General features: G+C 45.0%; 1 protein-coding gene across 1 annotated transcript; it reads right to left on the reverse strand.

Moving 5' to 3' along the window:
• Positions 1–7,274: 7,274 nt before the first annotated feature.
• Positions 7,275–11,906, reverse strand: KLHL38 (kelch like family member 38). The gene is made up of 3 exons (XM_062503820.1): positions 10,548–11,906; positions 9,093–9,198; positions 7,275–7,561 (listed from the first exon to the last, which is right to left on the reverse strand). Exons 1-3 carry the CDS (start codon positions 11,895–11,897, stop codon positions 7,275–7,277), a joined length of 1,743 nt encoding a protein of 580 aa, XP_062359804.1. The 5' UTR covers positions 11,898–11,906.
• Between the last annotated feature and the right edge of the window lie 6,827 nt (positions 11,907–18,733).

The following is an 18,733-nucleotide window of genomic DNA, read 5'->3' on the forward strand; positions in this document are numbered from 1 at the left end:
GGTTCCCTTTTGGCTATGAGGCATCTGGGGATAAAAAGGTTGATGCAGCCAGTTGTGCCCAAGTTTCCAGAAAGTCTTGGGCCTTGACACTTGTTTGATCGTATTTGTGTGTTGATTTGTGTACCAGGGAGACACAGGGAAGAGCTGACTTTTATTTTATTTTATTTTATTTTATTTTATTTTATTTTATTTTATTTTTTCTACTTCAGTTATCCAGGTTATAGCATAAAGTGTTGCTCTTGCCTAATGAATGATCTGGATGTTTTTACAGTCGAGGTGATGGTGCTCAGAGGGCCATCTGTGTCCTCAGCTCCCAGTTTCTCATAAGCTCTTTGGAGTGAGGACCTCTGTATTTATGTTGCCATCACAAATAACAGACTCTCAGCTTGATATCTGTGATCAACTGTGAATGTCACATTTCATGCCATAAAAAACATATGCTCAAGGTTGGAAGGGTGAGCATGCTTTTGGCTTCCCTGCCATTTGTAGTTCAGTTTGCCTACACCCTTCTTTCATTGTGTGTTGCTACTTTTCTCCTGAAAAAATTTCCAGATCCTCCTGGAAGAAGAAACAGGTTCTATTTATTGACATTTGTTCCAAGTTATTATGAGCAGACAACTCTTGTGGGGTCTAAACAGGATCTCTCAGTCAGAAGCCTCCAGTCAAAACCTAACAAGCCCAAAGACTTCTTTTATTTAAAAAGGTCTGAATTAGCCATTAAATATCACAGCATCTTGAAGAGCATCCATAGGACCTCTCTGCTTTCCTCCTTGGTCAGGGTTTGAGCTGGCACTCAGTTAAGTTGCTAGGAATCTTCTTCGTTGGATGCCACGGCTCTACGTGCACACACATGGGTTAGTCCACACTGTGAATTAATGGGTAATTCAGCTGCAAGTTCCACTGCATGGGAGTGCCAGGGCTGAAATGTGGTCTGAAGCACCTTGAGGTACTGTTGACACAGCCTGGGTGATGAGGAGCCTTTCCATGTTTCTGCACGGGATGAACCCATGGTCAGTTCATGGAGAGGAATAATTCTATGCCATCTGCTTCTTCTCTGGCAAACTGTCAGTGCATGGCAGGGGAGTGTCCTCCCAAGGCTTGTGTGTCTCCAAGGCATGCAGCCTTGACAGGCAGCTGTGGGCAATAGTCATGTATGCCCTGATGCCCTGGCTTCCCATTTCACATTTGATGATAATCCTCATGCCAGAGGCCAAGTTTATTTCACAGAGGCCATATTCTGTGGTGCTCAGGCTGTCTCTAAGATCCTACCCAGGGAGTAGATAAACAGAACCATGTTTGAGCCTCTGGTACATTTTAATGTCATTTTCAGGGAAATATATGTGTCATAACAACACAAAGCAGGCATAGTTCCCTTGCTTTCGATCTGCCTGGTGCCAGGGTCCACGTCATTGCAGCATTGAAACAGATCCAGCAAGTTCATGGTAACTTTGCTCCCTGAAGAAGTGCCTCTTTTGCCCCTTGGTCTGTACTTGTCTCTTGTCTTCCAGCAGTGTTCCTTAGTCCTGTCAGGGAATGTCACGTACTGTTATGTTAACATCTAATTTTCACTGGAAACCCTAGGGAATATGCCCTTATCTCCACATACCATGCACATCAAAATAGTTTAATCAAGCCTATTAATTCCAGGGCTTGCTGCTGATCTGGATAAAACACTGCCCTTTCCCAGCACTGAAGCTTTGTAGCCAAGTTTCACATTGCAGCACTCTCCATTAAGTTTGTTCTCTGCTCCTCGGGGATGAACACATTCCTGTGCAGTCCCCTAGGTCTTATAGAGAGGTGCCAGGGTTCTTCTTTAGGGCTCAGACTGATTTGGGCTGGTTTTCCAGACCAGAAGCATCTCATCAGTTGGAAAACTTGGACTTGAGAGTCCTTGGTGTCACTTCCTGGTGCTCTGGGCCATCATTGTCATATCCAAACGTTTGTTCAGAGCAGCTGCAGAGCCTAGGAAGGTATCCAAGAGCAGGGAGAAAACTCAGCAATGTGCCAAGACCAGGGCACAACTCAGGGAATGTCATTACAGATGTGGCACTGGGGGATCTGAGAAAGCAGGCATGCCTTTGTCCTTGTCCAGCATGCCTGCTTTAGGTAGGGGTGGTGGGGCATGGCTTATTAATCAGAAAGCACAGCCTGGTCAAGAAATAAACTTCAGAGAACTAGACATGGGAAGATTAGCTATAGGAGAATGCTTACAAGCATCTTCCTGACTAGATTCTTCCACCTTTTCCCACCTCCAGCAGTGCTTTACCTCATGACTCACCCCTGACTCTTAAGGCACAAGTCTCCAACAGCTGTGGGGATGCCTTGTGTTGAAAGCAGCCACGAGACATGTGCCTGTCGGTCCAGGACTGCTCAAGATGTGCTGCTGCTTGCTTTTCTGGGAAAGGGTTCTTGCAACATGAAAGAAGTGCAGGCAAACAAAGAGTTCTGGGGAGAAAAGTGACAGGCAGCAGCTGGAGCCAGTGGGTGACTTGCCGAGTGACAGAGCAGTTGGGCTCCTCGCTACTCTGCTACTATTTTGGAAACATCAATAAACAGAAGAGGCCAGATCAATCTCTCAGGGCTCCAACACAAACCCTGAGGAGCCCTGTGGACATGGGTGGCACCAACAGCCTGAGACATCGGCTTGTCCACAAGAACCCTGCTTCATTTGGACTGTGGGAAAACTCATTGGATTTAACTGCTGAAAATATTATTATCAGTCCACTAATTAGCAGATCTCAACCCCTTTGTAGGTGCAGCCTTGCACTGAGGAATTCATGCTCATTGTGCCATGGAGAATATGACTTCTGCTGGGGGAGCTTTCAAGCAGCTGGAAAAAAAGTATGGATGTTTATATTTTTAAAAAGGGATTGTTTTTGCTGCTATCAATTATTAATGGCTCTCAGGGCAGGCTAAGGAAAAATGCCAGGGATAAATTACCCTGTACGCTATTCATATATGCTCTACCCAATTGTTTCCTTCTCAACTAGAGGATTCACCTCGCAATGAACTCCTTGGCATTTGGAAAAAGAGGACTGACAAAGCAATGAACTTGGTGTGCCCATTTATTTATGCACTGATATCTTTCTTACTTTGTCAGGTGTGTTTAATAAAAAAGAAGCAGGAAATACATTATAATTATAAACATATTACTGTAGAAGAAAAAGGCTGCCCTTGGAAAGGACTGCATTGTTTGATAGATGGTTACAGTGAAAAAACACAGGCTTAACCTATGACTCTTTGCTGAGATCAAAGTGAGGTTGCTACCACAGGGTGCCTGTGCAGCAGGACTCAGCTCTGGGTTTGCAGCAAGGCAAGGGGAAGAAAGTTCAAAAGAAAATGCAATCTCCTCCCTTCCTTTTATATTTTTTTGCCTGAAACTTTTCCCCTAGTATAAAAAAAATAATCAAGCATTAAATATTTGCTGTTAAAATTAATAGAATTAGTGATGAGCCCAGCTGAGAACACAATAATCAGGACCATGTCCAAAGCTCCTTGTTGAAGCCATGGAGAGACATTGTTTACAACAGGTTCTGACTTGGGATCCTGATGAGCCAAAGCAAAGATGGAGTTAGGGAATAACCCTGGGAGATTCTGGATGTCCTACAGTCTTTCCATGTGACCTTGCCCAAACTTGCAAACATTCCTTAGCTGCGACAACAGCTGAAACTCAGTCAGTATTGTGCTGCTGCTGTGAAAAGCAAAATCCTTCTGGGCTCTGAGACCAGGAATGCTGTAGGTAAGATGCAGAAAGGGTTTATTGCCCTTCTCAGCACTGCAAGTCTGAGCCATGGCCCTGCACTTAAATAAATAAAAATACCACCAACAGACAAACTGAAAATTGTCCAGAGGAGAGCAACAAAAATGATCAGAGGTCTAGAAAACATGACTTATGAGGAAAGATTGAAAGGGCTGGGTTTGTTTAGTCTACAGACTTTGAAACATCCTAATAAACTCTAAGGATGTAAAAAATGTATGGTATCTAAAAGGGTAATCAATTGCCCTTTATCTCTGTTGCAGAAGGTACAGCAAAGAGGATAGTATTAAAAGCTCTGAGGCCAATTACACCTCAAGTATGTTACTTGATGAGGGATCAGAGCATCTCTTAGCAGATTTTCAGTGTTTTGGACAAGTACCATGAGGGACTGGGTAACTCACTGTCCCATGGAACAGACTGCTTTCAGCCATGTGGTCCTGTGGTTTCCATGATTTAGTGACTGTATCAGGGCACCTAAGAACAAGGCCTTGGAGGTGATGAACTTTTAGAGCTCTCTCCGATTTGAAAAAAGGTAGCAGGTGCTCAACCCTTCTAAAAGTTTCAGGAAGAAATCTTTTTTATAAGCCTCTTTTCCATGGTTATTAAATTAAGAGCAACAAATTCCCACCTTTTCATGGGGCCATCATTGTATTTTTGAAGAACCTTGCTGTTCTCCCATGGGGAATTCCCATTTAGGTGAGTACTCAAATGCTTGAATATTTAGATGATCAGACCTCTGAGAAATCATGTAAAAGTGTATCAGGTAGTGACAACCCTGCAGATCCTGCTCCAAAAAGTCCCCTCCTGACAATGGAGAAAGAGGCAACTTGGACAACCCTAGCTAGGAATGCTTTTACAACTGTAAAGCAGTGAGGATGGTATTACATACTAGTCTAGGTGGTGGTCAGCACCTGGTTAGAAAGGCAACTTCCCTTCTCCCCACATCACACAGCCAGAGCTGAGTATCCCATTCTGTAACTGCGTGTGCTGCTCCCTACCCGTGACTGAGCAACTTTGCTATTCCTCGTCTATCTTGGAAAGGCTGAACTGTATTTTCTGATTTCAACCCCTCTTCTTCAAAGGGCCCCAAAAGCTTTGTCCGAGTTTGCATCAAAACTCGCCACAAGACAAAAGCATGTTAGAAACAAGGTTTTGAATTTAATGCCCAGCAATCCCAAATTCCTTGAAATATGGGCATGAGGTGAGAAGTTTGTGAAGGGAAGGAGCACAGGCTTGCAGCCAAAGCAGAGATGGCCACAGACCTTGGTATCTCCAAGGACCTGGGGGTGAAGTGAGGGCTCCCCAAGAGATGGGGGAAAGATGTTGTGCTCAGTCCTGCTGCAGCCCTGCCTCTTTTTTGCACTCCCCATTTCCTGCCCAGCTGTGCAAGGCACTGCTTGGTCCCACGTGAACACAAAGAAAATCACTAATTATAGGATACGGGAATTAAAAAAAATTCTGTTTGCTTCTAAACGTAAACCAATGACTGTGGCAATGGTTTGCAAACATGGGATTATGTCCCCAAGTCAGCATTTTTTTCCCCCCTCAGTTTTGGGTTCAGTCACGAGCCTGGCAGGAATCTGTGTTAGCTAAAATGCATGGCAGCAACTGGTGTCTCCTGGAGTTTGGAGCTGAGTGCGGTCACAACAGGATGGAGTTTGGGAAGGCAGTACTACAGGGTTAGGAATAAACATCTCCCTGGGGCAGATTTTCCATAATTGGCCATGACAAGGCTTCTTTCTCCAGAGAGCTGGAGCTGGTCTGTGAGAAAGCAAGGATGAATCACTGCTCCAGCAAAATTTGGCAAGTGCCACATTCTGCTTTGCACAGGGAGGAGATGATGATATAGACTGAAAGATGGAAGAGAAGTCTAGCCAAAGGCTTCTGAGCTGGGAGAGGAGTTTGAGTTCCCACTCATTTTTCACAGGTTTACTCAGATCCTTAGAAGGAAACCCTGGCAAATACCCACTAGTGCAAAAACAATTCCCTTTATCAACAAAGTGAGGGAACAATGGGTACTCCTGAACACAAAGCTCATGCAAATAATAATAGCCCTTTTATTTTGCATTGTTAAACCAGCAGTTGTTACTAAATACTTCCTTCCAGCCCTCTGCTTTGTTAACTATTTCTGTCATTGTTCTGCTCAATTTATGGGAGGGGATCTTGGTATCTGGAGCTGGTTTTCTGCAGTGTGGTGGTGACTACATGGCTGTGCAGCCTTTTGTGAAGAGGAAGGTTGAGCACGGTTTCCTCATGCCATCCTGTACCCTTTGAAAAGTCCCACTTTCTTTCAAATATGAAGAAAAAGGGGTGTTGTTTCTGCCATCCTTGCTCTGGACAGTGGTCATCTGTAAAGCTCCTTGCTATCTCAGCAATCTTACCAAGCCCGGTGACCTAATAGCAGTTCAAAGCCTGTTAAGTGTCTGATGATTAATCCCCTCCCTTTAAAAGAATGCACTTAGTGGCAGAACCCCACGAAAAATATTGGTGGAGCCAGAACTATTTTGCCAAGTGGCAGATTTAGACTTGCTCTTCTTGGAAAGCTGGCTTCCTGTCACTGGCTTTGTCTCATGGGCTTTTTTCCAGTGGTTTGGAGAAAGGAAAAAGGGAAAAATAAATTGTTCCTCCCAAATACCTCTTCTCTTTCACATCCCCTTTCCTCCATGTGTCCTCTCTGCTATTCTACATTTCATGAACTCCATCAGCCAAAGTCATCCTAACTAACTCCACTGCTATTCCTCAAGCAAAAGAAGGAAGATCCCTGCAAAATAAGATCCATTGAAAAAGAAGATGTAGACAATTGTAATTTCCATCCTGTCTTCTCCTGATCCTTCAGAGGGCAGACAGATGGAACAGAAATCTTCCTTGCATTGTGGAAGAGTGTTAGCTCAGAAAAGTCATATGTGCTTCTTGTTGCAGTATGAGAGTTCAGATCAAAGCATCAGTCTTTTGCCAATTTCTAATTAGCTGTTAGGAACATTAAAATTTTATGTCTTATGAGCTGACTACCACAGCAAACTCAGGCAGCTGCTCCTGGGCTGGCTACAAGACTGGAGCTTGGGGCTTCCTATTCTAAACACTCCCACCACTGGAAATGGAAAGCTCAGTCAGCAATGAGAAGCACAGCTTGTGACAGACAGCTGAGTTCGCATGACAGCAAAAATCTTACTTTTCTTAGAGATACCAGCATCCCTCTTCACTTCTAAAGTCTGTACAAGGACAAATCCCACACTGGGTTCTTACCCAGTATTTTTTTCCTGTTTCCTCTTGAGATGCTGGGTAAGGCCTCCAGACTGGACTCAGCAGCACCACATGCAATATCAGCCAGGTGAATACAGCATGAGCCCAAAGCTCATGACCTTTCTGGCACAGGGTCTGGGAAGGACTAACACTGCTGGTGCCTTCAAGGTCAGGACTTTGTGTGACCCCATGAAGATTCCCCATGTGGTCTCTGCAGAGTGAGGTGGGTCCTTTTTGGGAAGAAAAGCATAAAATACCAAGGAAGTACCAAAGTCATTTAGAGAAGGTTAGAACAGGGGACACACTGCAATGTAAGGCACCCATGGTCAAAGAGTTTGTGCGGCAGTTTTCCCTTTGGTGTCCATGTGTCAGTCTCTGGATCATAGCAGTCCAAGGAATCCAGGTCCTTGATGACATTGTCTGAGGTGAGACATCGTCCTCCTGTCACATATAGCTTGTTCTTGATGACAGTAGCCCCATGATGCATTCGTCTGTCCTTCATGTCTGCACATTTAACAAACTTGTTGCCTTTTGTATCGTAAGCAATTATTCTCCGGGTGTACCCTGAATGCAAAGCCAGAGGTGGAAGAGACGGATGGGAATTAAGCACTTATGGCTAGCAGAAGGAATAATAATAATAATAATAATAATAATAATAATAATAATAATAAATTTCATGCTGGCTTTCAATAAAGCCTGTTACAGTTGTATATAATTTGGCAGAATTAAGATATCTAAACTAAGCAGTGATGATGGGTCACAGGAATGCCGGTCTGCCTATCTTCCTTTCCTGTCTGTCCTCATCCTGTCTCATAGGACCTTGGGAGTCAAGGCTTGATGAGCACCATAAAACCCATTGGATCAGGCAACCAATATATCAAACACAGTTGGAGTTTGCAGGTACCTGCACATGCCTTCAAACTTCTGAAAATATTTCTTTTTACCAAACAGACTCGTAGAGCTTCACTTGGAAATACAGAAACCAACGGCACATGTAATGGGCCTTGTTGGGTTGGAGTTGTAGCTGTCTGCTAACTGGAGGTGGGCATGGAACAGCATGGTGCCACAAGTGCTCAGTCCACTCCTAAAGCCCTTGGCACCACATCTGTGCTGGCCACCATGCCAGTGACCCAGGGGACAGCTCTTCCTCTGAGGGGTGACATAACCTTGTATCAGCTGAGGTAAGGGCTGGTAGGAGGGCCGCTGCCCTGGAGCAGTGGAGGTGTGGAAGCCTGGTACCCAGCAGTACCTTGCTCATGTAGAAAAACAGAATGTGGTCTGAGGTGAGGGCAATCTGCCACATAGGAGCCTGATAGTCTTGGACCTTTGGACTCAGCTCTCCCCTCTTCTCACTGCAAAGGATAGCAGTGGCTCTACCTGAGGGGTGACACCACCTTGAAGTCCTGTGCAGTTTGGGTTCAATCATCCACCTTCCTAAAGATACTGTGTGTCTCATTTTTCCTTAAATAATTCAACATGCTTCCTCCTGGCAGTCTGTGGTCAGGAAGAGCCATCAAGGGCTGTAGAGGGCCAAATTATCAATTACATGATACACCCAACTGCCATGGGCAGAGGCTGGTCCTCAGGTTGAAAAAGACTCTGAGAAGTTTCCTCTCTCCAAGTGTTTCACACTTCTTTTGGGATATTTCATTATTACCTCCAGGAGGCAGCTAAAAGACCAACCAACACCTCATGGACCCATCCATCCTGACAAGCCATCTGTGGCCCTATGGTAACCATGCTTTCTATTCTTCCAAGTGGAGCAGACAGGGAGGAGCAGGCTGCGAGTCAGCAGGAGAGGTTCAGTACCCCCATGGTCCTGGCTGCCTCCCAAGAGCAGTAACCTGCATTGGTTTTTCCTGTTTCATCCACCCAGGTACTGCTACTTGGGGTAAGAAAGTGCCTCACGGAGAACTTATCTCCACTTCAATTGCCATGAGACTCCATAAGAGAAGTGTATGGAGGGTGGGCACACTCCTCCTTTTCCTCCCAAGATCTGGGTGCTTTTTGAGGGAGCACCCCAAACAGAAAGGCTGGGAAAATCCACAGAATCTGGGCAGGAGAAGGGAGAGGGAAGGTGAAAGAGAGCCCTTACCACCTACGATGATAATCTGGTCTCCAATCACGACAGCTGGTGCACAGACATTCTTCACTACTCTAGTCTCCATACGAAACCACATATTCCTGGAGACATGGTACACCTGACAAAAAAAATAAAGACATTCACACAGATGTTTATGTTTCATTTGAACTGACATCTGTAATTACAGAGGAACTCCTGGGTTTTATTTTGCCCTAATAAATACAATCCTTTGGCTCAAACTGCTGGAAATCTGAGAATGTGCCCACTTTTATTTTCCTAATACGTCCCCTTGGAAAGCATTCTGAATCCCCAAGACTGTCTGCTCAGGAGATGCTAGCACAAGCACTAAAGCAGTGTATCTGCCATATGAAGGCTTCTTGCATGGCGGTTAAATCACTGTAACTAGTTCTCCCAAAGGGCAAGCTGGTTCATTTCATTTTCCAGTTATTCTGTGTATTCCTTATTAGCCTTAGCAATTTCCTGGGCAAACAAACTTCAGCTTCACCTAGCTCTGCTGGCAGCCACTGTGTTTGCCCAGCTGCTATATTTATGCTGGTGACTGGTATGTACTCAGACTGGCAAAGGGACTTAGAGTGGTATCTAAATAATCGATTTATGTGAGAAATAGAGCTGTTGCCAGATGATGATCATTCAGTTATCTGCATCTGGGTGACACAGACTTTTATGTCATGCTGTCTGCTTCTTAATATAGCAAATATCACCAGGGCATCTCCTCACTAACTGATAAATACATTTCCTTCGCCCTGATAATGAAGTACTGTTACAAAGCATTGCTCATTTCCTAGTTGCCATCTTAGCTTAAAGATCCTTCTCAGTTAAAGCACCTCAAACAGTGAAAAACACTCATGGGAAAAGAAACATTACAATGTTGCTAAAGCATCAAATCAGATAAGAAAAAATTTAATGCATTTTCCCCTCCTAATAGAGTGTAACGGCTGAAAGCAGGCAGAGAGCCAGCAACATGTGGCAGGAGCCACATTTTTAACACAGCTGTTTATCCCAAATGACTGTCAGTTTGAGTTCTGGGCGTTTGATGAGCAAGTATCTAATCGCTGTAATGATCGCGCGTGTTTGCGTTTGCTGTGAGTGAGCAGGTGCGCGGCTGAGACCCCAGCTCAGCACCAAGTGGAAAGCACTGATTTTGGTGAGATTGGCTACAGGCATGAAGCCAGGCAGGGGGAGCTGCTGCTGTCTGCCATGGCATCACCTGCCCTGGCCCTAGTGCCCACCAGTGGCACAGCTGACTGACACCCAAAGCAGTGCATCGGGGCTCATCCTGAAGGGAAAAATGGAAGAGCTGCAGAGCTCCTTGAGGCCATGGATCAACTCATCCTGCCTCTTGCTGCAACACAATGAAGTGTTTGAGTGGTTTGACTTCCTCATGAAGGTGATGGAGTGCTGAATACCTCAGAAGAAATTGCCTAGACAAGCAGTACTGACCATTACCTGGATAAGCCGAACAGGGTTTTGCATTATGTCTTCTCCCCCAAAGAGGTAAACCCTCTGATCTTTGGCAGCAACAGCAGGGTGAAGGACGGCAACAGGCATGTTTGCCATGCTCTCACAGGTGTTGTAGACACTATCGTATCTTTCCACAGAATTCAGGATTTCCTGGTTTTCACCAATTCCACCGAATGATAAAATATAATTTTTATATGCCAGGCTTCTGTGGGAGTAACGTGGAACTAGCATGTGCTCAATCAACCTCCACTGATTGAGTTTGAGGGAATAAATGTAAATATTACCACTGACCAGACTTTTCTTATTGCTAACAGGCATCCCTCCGAGCACAAAAATATTGCTGTGTAAACTCACTGCAGAGGCTTTGTAGAGGCGCATGGGAAGTTTGGCCAGGCTCAGCCATTGGTTCGTCTTGTCATCATATAGCAGGACATCCCTCATTGTCTGCTGGCTGTCCTTCCTGCCACCAATGATGATGAGGAACTCTTGGTTGGAGTACCGGCGAGGAACATGCATCATGGGTTTGATGTCAGGTGTGTTGGTGCTGTACAAGGAAAACATGTGTCTCCGGGCAGACTCCAGGATGCTCCTGCAAGTGGGTGAGGACTGAACGAGTGAGTCATTAGCAATGAAATGGAAGAGGAAAGTTGGATGGACGTACTGAAGTCGGACCTTCTTGAACAACTCTTGGATATAGCCTTGTCGTGCCTGGAGGTCATGCCGGATCCAGACCATCAGTGCCTCAAAGACCTGCTCCTCCTCCCCACAGAGTTCATCATCCCCAAGGTAATCAATGAGCTCCATGGGACAGAGGTCCTTCAGATCCTCAGAAGAGGCCACCACAGGAAAACATTTCAAAGCCATGGCCCTGGCTTTCTTATTCAGGCTTTGGCAGTTCAAGACTTTTGCCAGTCTGATCATACTCAGACAGTTATCAGGAGTCAGCTTGTCTTGGAGGTAGGTAGAGCAGGCCTCAAAAAGCTTAGTGTACTGCAGCATGGCTGCAGTCTCCAAGAGGCACAAGACATTCTCAGTGGATATTAGAATCTCCCCAGTGTAAACATAAAGGATAATCTGATCCAAAATACCAGCGTCGATGCCCTTCAGAATGACTTTAGGCTGGTGACTCTCCCTGAAGTTGTTACAGAACATTGCCTTGAAGTATGGACTGCTGGAAGCCAGCACATTTCGGTGGCAGGGGATTTCAAAGCCCCCAGAGCAGAGGGTGACATCGGTCAGAAGCCTGCTCTGCCGCAGGGCATTCAGCTGCTTCAGCAGTTCAGAGGAGAAGTCCTGGTCTTTGAAGAGAAACTCTTCAGTGGATCCTTCTTCCATAGCAAAATATGAGAGAGATGAATTCTGGACTTGGAAGAAAAAACCCCAAATTCTTAGTAGCTTTTATTGAAATATCCAGCTCCAAGGGAACAAATCAGGACTTTGATGTTGCTGTAAATAGCCGTTCACTATTGCACATAAAAATGGAACATGGTTTAAGGACAGTGGGAAAATAATAAAGAAGCTGAGAGGTCGCTAAGACCCTTTAAAACTTTCATAAAGTTATCAAATAGGTTGCAACTCTGAGGTCAGCACTGCCTGTGTAGTTGGCAAGAAGCAAAAGCACTGAAGTTATCTCACTGATTTTGGATTAAAGCTGGAGGGCTGAAGCAATTGGTTTGTCCATTTCCATCATGTTGAATAAACGCACTTAGACATTTATTCACTGTTTTAAAGTATTAGCAGTTTAGTAGCTTGTGCCTCTTTCCTCTAGAGTTAGTCACTCCCAAAGAATGCAAATCTGGCAGAGCTGAACTCTGCAGCAGGGCAAACGGAACCCTAGAGACTGGGAATCTGCATTAAAAGTTATTTATTAACTCTGCTTAGCTGTGGGGGGTTTTTTATGTTAATCAGACACACAATGACTAAATTAAGTGCCAGGCAGAACAATATGATGAGTATCTACGGTCATGGCTTAACTGCTCAACCTGCAGTGGAACCGAAGGGTAGAAACGTTTACCTTCTGTTGTCCTTCACTGCATGCACTTACTCTCTGCCGTTTATTCTCTGCTGAGATTTTCCATAGCTAGAGCCTGGACAAAAACCTATAAACCCACGAGAGGTTTCTTTCAGTAGGTGGGTGATTCATAGAGGGTGATTTCTGGCCGTGTTTATGCCGCAGTCAGCGCTGCCGCTGCGCGCAGGAGCGGCGGGCGCGGGCATTGTGTACATTCCAGAGCCAAGAATAGGCGCACACGGGCTCCGCGCTCTTATCGCATGTGACGCCGCCGCTGCCTTCTGCACTGCCCTGGCTGGTTCTGAGCATGCCCGAGTGGTGTTTTGCTGGCAAATGTTTACATATAATAAATAGACACGGAGAGGAAAGTTCACTTATAAAAGTCCTGGCTGTCCGTTTGGAAACAGTGGCAGGACTCTGTCCTGAAGTGCCTGGGAACTCTAGAAGCCTGTAAACAGTCTGCAATGCCTCGCACTATGCTGTCACCGTCGTTTCATGGGGAAAGGCGGAGAGAGAAGGGCTTCGAGGGACTCCGACGGGACGGACCGCGTCTCCACCTTATGGAGAGATCTGGGGAGCATCAGCCTGTTGCAGTGTGGCGGGAGATGATGTACTGGGACCCCTGCATCCAGCAGTGCTCCAAGGTGGGCAGGGAAAGCCCAACTACCTTCACCAAGCAGAAAGTGAAGTTCACTCTTGGAGCAGTTTATGATGCTGCTTGATATTTCATGTAGAATACACCAGGTTGTGGCCTTTTGTCTGAGGACCTCAGCTCTCCGAAGCCCCTAGCAAAGAACTTCTCAATCAGATGGCTTGAGGAAGCTCAGTGTTACAGGTGGGAGGACTGGAGCAGGTTGCTGCAGTGAGTGGCAAGCTGGAAACCAAGATTCCAGAGTGGCAATTCCCAGGGTGGCACAGAGCTCCCCAGGGAACACACCTTGATGGGGTCCCTGACTGCAGATGGCTGCACATGAACAAGGTGTCTAAGCTGCACATGAACAAGGTGTCTAAGCTCCTTTTGCCAGCAGAGAGGTCTACTCAATACAACCGAGTCTGCCAAGTAATTCAAGTCACCAGTATGTGCAACCTGTATTTGGGCAGGTGAACAGTCCTCCAGGCAGTGCTGGGTGTCCACAGGTGCTCAGCTGCCTCAAACACATAGAGGTGCCCATATTTAACACTCTCATGGAAGACATCTATGATGATGAGCCTAAATCCATCCTCAGGGCTGGGATCATTCAAACACCTTGTGCCAGGAGAGGATCCTCCAGAACTCCAGCTGTTACCCTGTCAGGGTCTTCAGCAGGTCAAGTGTGATGCATCCCAGCTCTATACCAAGTTCCTGGGTGTTTCAAGAGAAATAGAATTGGCTGTCCTTGCCTGGGTAACTGGATTGGGCTCCTCATCTCTGATGAGATTTCTCATTTTGTTCTAGGGTGGGGTTGAATCCAAAATGTAGTTTCTAAGCATCACTACGACAGGGAAATACAAGGTTAAAACAAAAGTCCTTCTCATGTTTTCAAAGCCAAAGCTCACGGGTGAGTCATGTCTGCTTTTAGTTACAGCGAGGCAGATGAACAAAAATCATTGGGAGCCCCAGTGCCCTCATGTCAACTCCTGTGCCATGCTGGTGTTTGCAGTCCTCCATATGTTTCTGCCTCTGTGTCCATGGTGCAACAGATCACAGGGAAGTGGGTAGCCTGTTCCTCTGAAAATGGCAGTCTTGCATCATGGGCATGCTGTACATGGCCTTTCTGAGAGGCTTTTCAGTGCAGCATAAGGATGTGGTGAAATGCCCGAAGGCCAATCAAAACCCTGAAGTCCCAGACCCATGTTAAAGACAGGGTGGAGTCAGGCTGGCAGAGCTTTCTGGAGGCTGCCACACATGTGTATGTGTGTGCACATGCATGTATGAGATGAGGTGAGGGAGGGGAAAAGCAGGAGCCACTGGACTTGATTCATAAGGATGAATCACTCTGAGGGTAAACATGGCAATCTGCAGCCTTTTCCCTCTTCTCAAGTAAGGAAATAACCCAAGAATGATGTTGAGGTGCTGGGGAAAATGTACCCTCCCTCCCTACTCCCTGCCGCTGCTGTCTCACCAGCTGGACATGATCCTGCTATAAATATTTAGAGTGGCATTAAAAAACCAAAGGAGAATTTTTCTCTCTCCTTGTCCAGGGAACATTAGCTACCCAAACAAAACACCCTCTTGCTTTCTTTCTTGCTCTGTATGCATATGCTCTTGTTGCAGTCCATTCTGATGATTGATTTAGCTTTATATCTCTCTTCTGGCTCTAACTCCTTGCTGCGTGCTTAGTTCTGCCTCTTCCTGGCAGTGGCTGTGGATTATTCTTTTAACCCTTAAAGAAAAAAATGAAGCTATCTGACTCCATTAGTGACACTGATTTATGGGGTTGGGGAAGGCTAGGTGGGAATGTTCTTGTGATTCAGATACTGATAAATGTGGCATTTTTTTAGAAGATCCTAGGCTCGATGGCTTTGCACAGTTATGCAAATTCCTGCTAGCCCAGAGTACGGAGTGTGCTGTTTAAATAGCTTATTGCTTTGAGGAGGGTGGTGTTGCTCCTTGCTGAATCCCCACACAGGTCCCTGCCAATTTAGGGCCAGGGCTTCTAAGCAATGAAGCTCCTGCTGCCTGCCTTACAACTCTCTTCAGGTTTTTCCCAGAGATTATGGCTTCAGACACATCTACAACCAAGTGGGCACATCAGCACTGCTTAGTTAGGATTTTATTTATAAATAGACTAGAAATAACTTTGCATGCCAAAGACAATACGTCCTCTATGACCCCCACTCTATGGGGTAGGAGGGGAGGGGAGGTGGGGCATGTGCCCTGCTGAGAGGGTAGAGCTGTTTCTGCTGTGGGACAGTCTGAATTGCCAGAGAAAATCTGTTTCTAAATAAATTCTTGAGGCAAGTTTTCTAGGGGGGTATGCTATTGACTGAACCAGACCTTAGTGGTCTTTCTTTTGGAAAGGCAAAATTAGTGCATTACCATGGGAGTGAGACCTTGCAGAGATAATGGTCTTGTCTGAACACAAAAGAGGAAGTGGGCTCATTCACAGGGTATGTGACTTAGCAGCACTGTGAGATGTGATGCTGTAGGTGCCCCATAGCCCTTGATGGGCTGGAGCCACTGCGGGCTACTAAAAACTGTGACCCCCCTATAATTGCTGCTGTATAAACTCCATCTGTGGCCAATTTCTAGAAAATAGAAGCATCTACCAAAGAATGAACATGTTGTTGCAATGCTACATACTCACCCTGCTCCTACTGCTCCTTCTCCTTAAGTGTTTGGCATAGTTCAGTTTTGGAATTATGGTGATTGAACCTTTGATCTGATCCAGAGCAGCTCTTCTTATATTTTAATGCAATGGGATGATGAAATGTCATGCACTAAGCAACAGAGTGGAAAAAAAGCTGTAATCTGACCAGCCAGCAGACAGGTGCACAGAGACTGGTGATGTCAGACAACTTCTAAAACTCATATACTGATCCTATTACAATTCAGGTGAAAATGAACAAATATGGATAAAGAGAAAGGACTGCTCAAGACAGAGACTTCACTGAGCTTATTCAGTGTTCTGTGCACTGTCTCAATGACCATCAACCGCCACAGTAATCAAGAGACAGATCATCCCTTTATCTAAATTTTCAGTCTAAATTGACAGGGGACAAGAAAAGAATATTCCTTATTATGGTCTTAATAAACTGTGAGAGCGAACAAAACCCAGGATTAACATTCCTCATTGTATAGAGACAGTTACAGGGGTCATAATTAATCACATGCCATGAAGAGGATGGGAAGATGTCCCAAGCAGCAATGGTGGCTGTTTGGGGTAGCAGCCCAGCCTAGGCTGGGAGTACATTAGCTTGCTCAGGGACTTGGATAGATGAACTTTGGAAATCTTGAAGGATGCAAATTTCACAACCTCTCTGGACAACCTGCTTCCATCTGTCTGATAGGAATTTCTTTTATTGCAACTTGTGAATGCTGTCTCTTGCCCACAGAAAAATCTTCTAATTTCTTCTCTCTCATTCCTCTGTAACTATTATGTTAATAATTTTCTAGTTAGCTGTTCAGCAAACATGATTTCCCTGAGTGCTATTGTCACAGCTGCCATTCACTTGGTATGATACTTAATGCTGAACCAAGGCTTGTTTTAAGAATCTGGGCTTGGTTCTAATTTTGTAGGCAAGGGCAACAGGCTACATGTCTACATACTGGTCTTGAACCCCTGACCTAAACTTATAGAGGCATGGGGACAAGTTTTGCAGCATTGGAGTCACAGAGCAACTTCCCAAGAGTCACTGTTTGCATTGTGTACAACTAGAGAGATACAGCATGTAATTCAGCAATGACTTTGGCCCATATGTGGGTGTGAAGATGTGTGGGTTCCTGGCTTGGTTTCAGGCCAATCTCTAATTAAAGAGTGAAAGATTGAGATGAAAGCCATCTCAGTCTTCTTTAGTCAGAATGACCTACTAGTGTTAATTAAAACAGTCTTCAGGCAAAAATAAATTTGGCTGCCAAAGTTATGTGCTTCACATTAAATAAGGACATAGCTGGTTTAAAGAGTGCTGAGCTTCTAGAGGTTTCACAGAAACCACTCATTCAGCTTTGGCACTTTTGTTGGAATATTTTAAAACAAATCCTTTGCCTAAACCAGCTAGTTCATGTGTATTTCAGACACCCACTGGCTTCTTCTTAAAACTGCATCATTTGAGAATGGGTTTTTCAGCCAGCTTATCTTGGTCTGAGCCTACAGTATGCTGGAGGATAAAATATCACCCTATCACTGGACACCAAAGTAGATTCTTCATCTATCCTTTCTGCAGTCTCTGGTTACAACAGACCCATGGCAACAGCAACAAGAAGATACTTAGATCCCACATTGCTCTGTTCTTGCTGGGTCTGAACAGTAATATGCCTGTGATAAAGGCATTCAGGTATTCAGGATCTGCCCCTGATATTTTTAGGTGGCTAGAAATGTTCCCAAAGAAGGATCAGGCCTTTAAAATGCCATAACATTCTATTAAACCTGTGTGAGACAGAACCTGTGTGTTCTTAAAAACCACACATCTTTCCCATCTCTCATTTATACTGCCCCATCTTATAACTAGATGGCCAGGTGCTACTGCTGTGACATCGATCCAAGAGGGGAGAAACAGGTCCACTGCTTCAGAAATACTGTTTTTCATGGGGATATGATGCCATCAGTCATCAAATCTCAGAGGGCCTGAAAGACCCTTCATCATGCAGTCTGGTGGTGCAGTTAAGAGGCAGAAGGGTCCAGACAAAGAGAAATACTCATGAACCATCTCCTTGGCCTAAATTCTTCACTCTTCTCTCCTCTTCTTAGTCATCAGGTTCTGTTATATTATTTTTCATCTACATCTTTTCGCATATAATTATAAGATCTTAGCGTAATTCAGGGAGGAAGGGACCTCCAGTGGTCTCTAATTCAGGTTCCTGCCAAAGCAGGATGAGCCATGAGACCAGACCAGGTTGCTCCAAGTTTTATTCAGTCAGATCTTAGAAATATCCCAGGATGAAGACCATGCAGCTGTCCTGAGGCCCATGTCTTCCTTTTTTGGGAACAGCATTTCCTGCTTGACATCTACCTCACAAAAGACCCTCCTCTTGCCTTGTGATGCTCCTGCACCATATCCCAGGAGGTGGGGCTGGTGGGGACTGCAAGTCCTTATCACCTTCATGGGATAATTTAGGAGGTGATTGCTGAGAGGGCAACTCACAGATAGGGAAATCACTCTGGCCTTCCCTGTAGACAGCAGGATTTTAATCAGGGCCTGACTTAAATCATTAATTCACAGCCCTCAGGTTGTTTAAAGAGCTGTGATAATGAGCTGAGAAGAAATTACTATCCATTTTCTCTTGGCAGGACTGTAACAGCATGAAATGACATTCATTGAATTTAGAAAAGAACAGGGATAATCTTCAGAATGAGAGAAAGACAGAAAATCTGCCCAGAAGAAACAATGGCAGAAGATTCCACTACATATGCAAACACAAAGAAGTCAATTTATATCTAGTTTTTTCAACATGTCTTTATTGCTTAAGGGCATTTGGCAAGATAGACATAACACAAACCTCATGTCCAATATTACTTGGCAA

The sequence above is a fragment of the Cinclus cinclus genome, chromosome 1 (genome assembly GCF_963662255.1).
Source record: "Cinclus cinclus chromosome 1, bCinCin1.1, whole genome shotgun sequence".
Lineage (NCBI taxonomy): Eukaryota > Metazoa > Chordata > Aves > Passeriformes > Cinclidae > Cinclus > Cinclus cinclus.

Coding starts and splice junctions, on each gene's coding strand:
- KLHL38 (XM_062503820.1), bottom strand. CDS start 11,897: ATGGAAGAAGGATCCACTGAAGAGTTTCTCTTCAAAGACCAGGACTTC. Junction 9,199..10,547: donor ACCCTGTTCGGCTTATCCAG/GTAATGGTCAGT, acceptor TTTTTTTGTCAG/GTGTACCATGTCTCCAGGAA. Junction 7,562..9,092: donor CCAGATTATCATCGTAGGTG/GTAAGGGCTCTC, acceptor CTTTGCATTCAG/GGTACACCCGGAGAATAATT.